The sequence below is a fragment of the Poromitra crassiceps genome (assembly GCF_964638095.1).
Source record: "Poromitra crassiceps genome assembly, chromosome: 20".
Taxonomy (NCBI): Eukaryota; Metazoa; Chordata; class Actinopteri; order Beryciformes; family Melamphaidae; genus Poromitra; species Poromitra crassiceps.
In genome coordinates this window covers 8,598,195-8,607,125 of record NC_139637.1, presented here as the reverse complement: position 1 = coordinate 8,607,125, position 8,931 = coordinate 8,598,195, and the positions used below count along the sequence as shown (strand labels likewise).

The 8,931-nt window shown below is 45.0% G+C and overlaps 1 protein-coding gene across 1 annotated transcript in view; it reads left to right on the top strand.

Moving 5' to 3' along the window:
* Positions 1 to 1,411: 1,411 nt before the first annotated feature.
* Positions 1,412 to 8,931, top strand: part of LOC310794832 (protein NLRC3-like) — a gene marked incomplete at its 5' end in the record, with an annotated part of 30,860 nt that continues 23,340 nt past the window's right edge. Inside the window, 3 exons of the mRNA XM_083656885.1 lie at positions 1,412 to 1,436; positions 5,228 to 5,332; positions 5,694 to 7,459. Coding sequence (XP_083513011.1) covers positions 1,412 to 1,436; positions 5,228 to 5,332; positions 5,694 to 7,459 — 1,896 coding nt within the window. The remainder of the gene's footprint in view (positions 1,437 to 5,227; positions 5,333 to 5,693; positions 7,460 to 8,931) is intronic.

The following is an 8,931-nucleotide window of genomic DNA, read 5'->3' as shown; positions in this document are numbered from 1 at the left end:
CAGGATCCAGCAGGAGAGAGCAGACTCCCCTGTACCCAGCTGTGTGTCCATGAAGAGTGACTGGTCTATGGATCATCCTATGAATTTCAAAGATGGACAGCAGCCTACTGAGCAAAGGTAAGCACAAGCAGGGGTGCAAACTTGTCACCTTTTGGCGAAATTCACAGTTTTTAATCCAAAATAGATCATTTGTGTGATTCATGTAGATCTGTTGAGTTTTTGAAGGTGGGGTGTGGGGGGGGGGGGGGGGGGGTGTGCCGGGCGCTGTCTGGCGCTGACTTCCGAGTTGTCAAAAACAGATTCACACTGATCACGCTATGACTGAGTGTGTGTGCCACAGCGTGCTGTCAATCTCTCCCCCCGCATCATGCACACACAGAAAGGCAGGGAAATAGCAAAATAAAATGTTTTCAATGGCTTCTGTGTGCTTTATACTTGTGCAGAATCGTTTTATTTTGAAAATATCCGACTGGACGTCGTATTGTTATTATCGCTAACTAACACACGAGTGCAGCCGGTCAGTGCGGTCTGCTTCGTGAGCTGGATTAGCTCGCTGGCATAACCAGACGGACCAGACTCCAAAACAGATGGAATTAAAATGTGTCAGACACTGGTTTTGTATGCAGGAGACAAGGCTACAGCTGCAGGATCAGCTTAAACAAAGACTTCCGCATCTTCAGGGGAAAGGTGGTGGGCTTGGCCCTTGGTCAAACCCTGAGCTAGCCCCCTGGTGGTCACTGAGCAGCTACCAGATCCGTCTGGGGGTTGAGATCTTTGCTCAAGGTCGAGTGGTGGTAGTTGCACAGGGTGGAGAAAGAATCATTCACTCTGACTTTGAAAGTTGGTACTGGGATTCAAACTGGCAACCTACTAGTCAAAACCCTGCTTCTCTAACATGTTCACTGCCACCACCCTGTTTGATCAATCCTTAGCAGGATCCAGCAGAAGAGAGCAGACTCCCCTGTACCCAGCTGTGTGTCCATGAAGAGTGACTGGTCTATGCATCATCCTCTTGATATCAAAGATGGACAGCAGCCTACTGAGCAAAGGTAAGAACTGAAAACAGACAAGTTTATTATTTGATTCTACTGAACAGACATAATCAAGTCAAGTCAAGTTTATTTGTATAGCACATTTCATACACAGATGCAGTTCAAAGTGCTTCACATAAGATGGTCGACACAAGAAAATAAGAGAATAAAAGAGGAAGATAAAATAGACATTTAAAAGCATCACATAGGCGAAGTTTTCACTAGGGTTTCGAGGGACATGTCCCCCCACCTTTTAAAACCTAGATTCTGTTGTCCCCCCATCCTTAGCAGGATCCAGCAGGAGAGAGCAGACTCCCCTGTACCCAGCTGTGTGTCCATGAAGAGTGACTGGTCTATGGATCATCCTATGAATTTCAAAGATGGACAGCAGCCTACTGAGCAAAGGTAAGCACAAGCAGGGGTGCAAACTTGTCACCTTTCGGCGAAATTCGCAGTTTTTAATCCAAAATAGATCATTTGTGTGATTCATGTAGATCTGTTGAGTTTTTGAAGGTGGGGTGTGGGGGGGGGGGGGGGGGTGTGCCGGGCGCTGTCTGGCGCTGACTTCCGAGTTGTCAAAAACAGATTCACACTGATCACGCTATGACTGAGTGTGTGTGCCACAGCGTGCTGTCAATCTCTCCCCCCGCATCATGCACACACAGAAAGGCAGGGAAATAGCAAAATAAAATGTTTTCAATGGCTTCTGTGTGCTTTATACTTGTGCAGAATCGTTTTATTTTGAAAATATCCGACTGGACGTCGTATTGTTATTATCGCTAACTAACACAGCAGTGCAGCCAGTCAGTGCGGTCTGCGTCTCTGCTTCGTGAGCTGGATTAGCTCGCTGGCATAACCAGACGGACCAGACTCCAAAACAGATGAGATTAAAATGTGTCAGACAATGGTTTTGTATGCAGGAGACAAGGCTACAGCTGCAGGATCAAATGGACAAAAAGACTGCAACACCACAAACACGACCAGAGCTCAGACAACAACTAACCATAAAGCACTATCCAGTGGCAGTATGGCCGCCTGTCACTCAACCGGGCCACGGCCTTAATTATGCATAACTTTAAACCTTTATTAAATGTAAACGGCTGAGACACAGCCGAAGAAGGGTGTGTCTGAGCTAAAAACTTTGGCACTTCCATGTGAATAATGGCTCGGTATTGGAAACTGTGTATTGATAATGTGTATATCACATTATCAATCATGTGAAACAGATCAGCCTCTACCCTATCATGTGTCTCGCGCAAGTGTCATTTAGCGCTGTGGGGAAGATACCGTCGGTATGTGCAGAGCACAAAGAGAGGTTTGGGAGTTGCCCGTTCCAAAATAGGCGTTACAGCGCAATGTGTTAGAAAAAAATCGCATTACATTACATTACGTCATTTGGCAGACACTTTTATCCAAAGCGACTTACAGTAACACCTATAAGAAATAAGAAATCGCCTTGGGTGCTCTCAATTTTAACGCCAGGAAATAGCTGGTCTTAGCGCAAACGCAGACGTATGCCTGAGCGCAGACAGTCTCTACATCTCCGTGCAGTGCAGGAAGTCCTTGCTTGGATACATTTACTCACGGCATGGATGTCACTCTCCTCGCGCCTGCACACACTCTTCTCTCCTCGGAATGCCACGTTGAGTTTCAACTATAGCCTGCATTCCAGAAAAAACACACCTTGATTTAAAAATGAGAATTTGTTTGTCATGGTTTTATTAGGCTACATAATTCTCGACCATACAGGTCTGTGGTGTAACATTAGATTACTTTAGGTAGGAGACCACATGCCACAGGCATTACCACACCTCCACAATACTTTTGGGCATAAACACGCCTAATACTCATCCTCATCAAGCAAGCTGACAATGATGGAATCATCAGCGTACTTGATGATGAATCTGTCGGCATGACGACTAAAACAGTCATTTGTATACAGAATATACAAGAAGGCAGACAAGACACAACCCTGTGGTGAGCCGGTCGAGGATGTTAAGAAGCTGGACAGAGTTCCGTTTACTCTTACTTGTTGTGATCTATTTGTAAGAAAGTCTAGAATCCATCCAACAAGACCCGCGTCTAAACAAAAAAGGCGTACAAGTTTCTCAACCAAAATGTGAGGCTGGATCGTATTGAACGCTGAAGAAAAGTCTACAAAGAGCAGCCTGGCATGGTTCCCACTGCCTTCTAAGTGCTTACAGACAAGGTTAAGTAGGGTAGCTATATGCAGAACTGGACAGAGTCATCATCTGTTTGGAGACCAATAATAAGGAAAACAAACACACACATTACATAAAAAAAATCTGTCAACATCACATAGTGTCTTTTCTTTCATCTTTCATCTTTCCATGTCTTCCCCATTCACTTCAATAGAACTGGCCCCAATGCAAAATTCAAACAGATCAGTAACATGACAATAAAAGTCTAAATTACTAGGCTGCCTTTTGTCATTGTGTTTTATCTGCAGACTAAGCGGTTCAGTTCAATAAAAGCCTTTATTTTTTGTATTGTTTAATTGAGTGATACTTTACTAAAACAATCATGTATATTATATCAGAAGTGCTCTTTGTTTTGTGTTCACAGTAGTGATGTCAGTTAGATTTGGTTAGGTCAGAGCTATGGAATAGTCTTTTAAATCATCCATCTTTGCTCAACACATCTGTCTTTTGTCACCCCAGGTGTGCATAAAATACAGGTTAAGAACTTATTTCTTTAAATACAAAGATGTGAAATAATTATCGGTTATTGTATCCGTTATTGGCCAGGAGAAGCGTATATTTATCGGTTATAGTATCGGCTGAAAAAAATCCATATCGTGCATCCCTAATTTACAGTGGATTTCACTGTGTGTGTGTGTGTGTGTGTGTGTGTGTGTGTGTGTGTGTGTGTGTGTGTGTGTGTGTGGGTGTGTGTGTGTGTGTGTGTGTTTGCGCGCGTGTGTGTGTGTGTGTGTGTGTGTGTGTGTGTTTGCGTGTGTGTGTGTGACATTATATGACCTAATACTTCATGTGTTCTCCAGAGTCCACCAGGAGAGGTCAGAGGTTCCCAGTGGTCAGTCTGTCCAGGAGCTTCAAACAGACCTAGACTCCATATTTATGGTGTGTAAATGTACAACACATTTTACTGCAGCTACTGAATTACAAAACAACTACTCTGGTCTTATAACAGTCTGTTGTTGTTGTTGTTGTTGTTGTTTCTCCTCTAGTCTCTCCCAAGACTCAAATATTATGTTGAATCCCTGCGCTCCGCATACTACACAAACTAGTCTGTGCCACTTCACAGCCACTGCTGGGGTTTGAGGGCGGGTCTAGGCGGGTTGAAATTGAATGAGTGACAGGTCATAGGACCAATGAGAGAGCGGTTCGAAAAATGGGCTGCGCCTCCCGTGCAGAGCCATGTAGATAGAAGAGTCCCGACATCTCCATTCACTCCAATGGACCAGTTTTTTACTCTCAAGAGTTCCAGGAATTAAGGTCCTGGATTAAGCAGCACTGCCGAGTTGCAGCAAAATAGACAGTTTGTGTTGTACTCTGAAAGGGTTTTCCCCCCCTTGAATCAAATTGTACATTATCAGCTTTATTTTAGCATGCAAAAGTAGCGCGAGACCCATTCCTGGCTGTTCATTGGCTAATGAGTCTCAGATTTTGGTCCTCCGCTGACGCCACTCTCTCTCTAGTCTAGAGGACACTACTCCCATGTCGTCTGATCGCAGATTGCAAAGTCGTTACTGAGTGGTGGAGACTGAATCCACCACTGGCCAATCACTGGCCAAGTGAACGGTTCACTTCTGTCCCCAGCTGGCTGAGGGGAGTGTCCCAGACCCAGAGAGAGATCTGCAGCATGCAGTAACGTAGTGTATCAGCGTAACAACTCTCATGGGTCTGGCTTTGAGACTATTTCTCCCCAAACCCTGTTCCATCAGGAGGTATTTTGCCTACTTCCTGGTCATTATTGTAGATAAGAATTTGTTCTTAACTAACTTCTTGCCTGGTAAAATAAAGAGTGTTGGTTGATGAGGTCTTCAAGCTGCACTCTTTAGACCAGTGGATCTGATGTTATTACAGTATTATTATTATTTTTCAGAATGTTTAATTCAAATGTTATTCTGTTGCAGCTGCTTGAGGAGAACATTGTCACTTTTGTGAAGAAGGAGCTGAAGAGAGTCCAGCTGGTTCTGAGTCCAGATTGCCCAGAATGCTTAGAGAGTCCGAGGGAGGAGGAGGAGGCTTTTCTAAACATCACACTGCTCTTCCTGAGGAGAATGAAGCAGGAGGAGCTGGCTGACTCTCTGCAGAGCAGTAAGAGGCTTTAACAGCTTTAACATGATGGAGGGAGGAAGTGGTGGGAAAATGGGAGATATATGATTAGTTAAATATAGACATTTCTCAAGAAAGATTGATTCAATTCCAGATTGCAAAATAATATTCACAATCCTCATGAATCATCAGCTAAAATCATTGATTTATTCATGTGGGTGTATAATGCTGAACACAGCATGCATTTCACATTGGGTAGCACACACAGTCCGGACCTGTTTGTCCACCAGTGATGAGCAGAATAGATGCTATGGGGTTAGGAAAAGTATGCATTCACATATTAATATTTACACTTCTCATATTTACAGCAACATCCACTGATTGATGTAATTTGTACTTTCAGAAACTCTTGCTGGAGTGTGCCAACGTAATCACAAATCCAGTCTGAAGGAGAAGTTCCAGTGTCTGTTTGAGGGGATTGCTAAAGCAGGAAACCCAACACTTCTGAATCAGACCTACACAGAGCATTACCTCACAGAGGGAGGGAGTGGAGATGTCAATGATGAACATGAGGTGAGACAGATTGAAGCAGCATCCAGGAAACCAGTGAGACCGGAAACAATAATCAAAAGTGAAGACATCTTTAAACCCTTACCTGGAAGAGATGAACCAACCAGAACATTGATGACAAAGGGAGTGGCTGGCATTGGGAAAACAGTCTTAACACAGAAGTTCACTCTGGACTGGGCTGAAGACAAAGCCAACCAGGATATACAGTTCACATTTCCATTCACTTTCCGAGAGCTGAATCTGCTGAAAGGGAAAAAGTACAGCTTGGTGGAACTTCTTCATCACTTCTTTCCTGAGACCAAAGGAATCTTCAGATTTGACAAGTTCCATGTTGTGTTCATCTTTGACGGTGTGGATGAGTGTCGACTTCCTCTGGACTTCCAGAACAACAGGATTGTGACTGATGTTACAGAGTCAACCTCGGTGGACGTGCTGCTGACAAACCTTATCAAGGGGAAACTGCTTCCCGCTGCTCACCTCTGGATGACCACACGACCGGCAGCAGCCAAGCAGATCCCTCCTGAGTTCATTGACATGGTAACAGAGGTGAGAGGCTTCACTGACTCACAGAAGGATGAGTACTTCAGGAAGAGATTCATAGATAAGGAGCAGGCCAGCAGAATCATCTCCCACATCAAGACTTCACGAACCCTCCACATCATGTGCCACATACCAGTGTTTTGTTGGATCACTGCTACAGTTCTGGAGCTTGTGTTGAAAACCAGAGAGAGAAGAGACATGCCCAAGACCCTGACTGAGATGTACATCCACTTCCTGCTGGTTCAGTCCAAACAGGCGGATGTCAAGTATCATGGGAGTGCTGAAACAGATCCAATCTGGAATACAGAGAGCAGCAAGATGATTCTCTCTCTGGGAAAACTGGCTTTTGAGGAGCTAGAGAGAGGCAACCTAATCTTCTATGAAGCCGACCTGAGAAAGTGTGACATTGATATCAGAGCAGCCTCAGTGTACTCAGGAGTGTTCACACAGATCTTTAAAGAGGAGCGTGGGCTGAACGAGGACACTGTGTTCTGCTTTGTCCATCTGAGCATTCAGGAGTTTCTGGCTGCAGTTTATGTCTTTCTGTCCTTCATCAACACTGGTGTCAATCTCCTGTCAGAAAGTCAATCAACATCCTGGTGGTCAACACTATCAAGACACAAATCTAAACTAACATGCCTCTACCAGAGTGCTGTGGACAAGGCCTTACAGAGTCCAAATGGACACCTGGACTTGTTCCTCCGCTTCCTCCTGGGTCTTTCACTAGAGACCAATCAGACTCTCCTAAGAGGCCTGCTGACACAGACAGGAAGTAGTTTGGAGACCAATCAGAAAACGGTCCAGTACATCCAGGAGAAGATCAAGGTGAATCCCTCTTCAGAGAAAAGCATCAATCTGTTCCACTGTCTGAATGAGCTGAATGACCGTTCTCTAGTGGAGGAGATCCAACAGCACCTGAGTTCAGGAAGTCTCTCCACAGCCAGACTCTCCTGTGCTCAGTGGTCAGCTCTGGTCTTCATCTTACTGTCATCAGAAAAAGAGCTTGATGTGTTTGAGCTGAAGAAATACTCTGCTTCAGAGGAGGCTCTCCTGGGGCTGCTGCCGCTGGTCAAAGACTCCAATAAATCTCTGTAGGTGCATGCATAACTTGATGTTTCCAATATGAAATGCAATATACAGAAAAAACTATTTTCAAATTTCTTGTTCATGGCTAATTCTTCCCCAGGTTGAGTGGCTGTAAGCTGTCAAAGAGAAGCTGTGAAGCTCTGGCCTCAGTTCTCAGCTCCCAGTCCTCTAGTCTGCGAGAGCTGGACCTGAGTAACAACGACTTGGAAGATCCAGGTGTGAAGCTGCTCTCTGCTGGACTGGAGAGTCCACACTGTAGACTGGAGAGTCTCAGGTCAGTATCCTTTAAGCCCATGGTACACCAATCAAACCTTCTCCGACAAACACAGACAAACACAGATGTTTGTTTGGTGCCCCGTTGCTGGCTGTCGTTGTTTGGAATTGTTTGGAGATGTTTGGTCAGATTCAACATATTCAATCCTTTATAGAGGTCTTCACAGGTCTACTCGGGTATTACACATAATGATAGAATAGATAGTGATAGAATCGGACCCGACCCGGACCCCAATTGATCATAATAAATATGGACCCGGACCCGTACGGGTCTCGGGTCGGGTCCCAGGTCCTAGGATCCGAGTAGCCCCGTGAAGACCTCTATAAAGGATTGAACATTTTGATCAGCGCTGATCACGAGAGAAATGTATAAAAACACAGCGCGCGCAGAGGAGGCTCTCCTGGGGCTGCTGCCGCTGGTCAAAGCCTCCAATAAATCTCTGTAGGTGCATGCATAACTTGATGTCTTCAATATGAAATGCAATATACAGAAAAAACTATTTTCAAATTTCTTGTTCATGGCTAATTCTTCCCCAGGTTGAGTGGCTGTAAGCTGTCAAAGAGAAGCTGTGAAGCTCTGGCCTCAGTTCTCAGCTCCCAGTTCTCTAGTCTGCGAGAGCTGGACCTGAGTAACAATGACTTGGAAGATCCAGGTGTGAAGCTGCTCTCTGCTGGACTGGAGAGTCCACACTGTAGACTGGAGAGTCTCAGGTCAGTATCCCTTAAGCCCATGGTACACCAATCAAACCTTCTCCAACAAACACAGACAAGCACAGATGTTTGTTTGGTGCCCCGTTGCTGCTTGTCGTTGTTTGGAATTGTTTGGAGATGTTTGGTCAGATTCAACATGTTCAATCCTTTATAGAGGTCTTCACAGGTCTACTCTGGTATTACACATAATGATAGAATAGATAGTGATAGAATCGGACCCGACCCGGACCCTAATTGATCATAACACCGGCACCGGTGACCCCTGTTTCAATCCACGGAGTACCAGTACCTTGGAGTATACATTGACAATAAACTGGACTGGGCTAAGAACACTGAAGCACTCTACAAGAAGGGGCAAAGCCGTCTCTACTTCCTGAGACGGTTGAGGTCCTTCAACGTCTGCCGGACCATGCTGAGGATTTTCTATGAGTCGGTGGTGGCCAGTGCCTTCCTGTATGCTA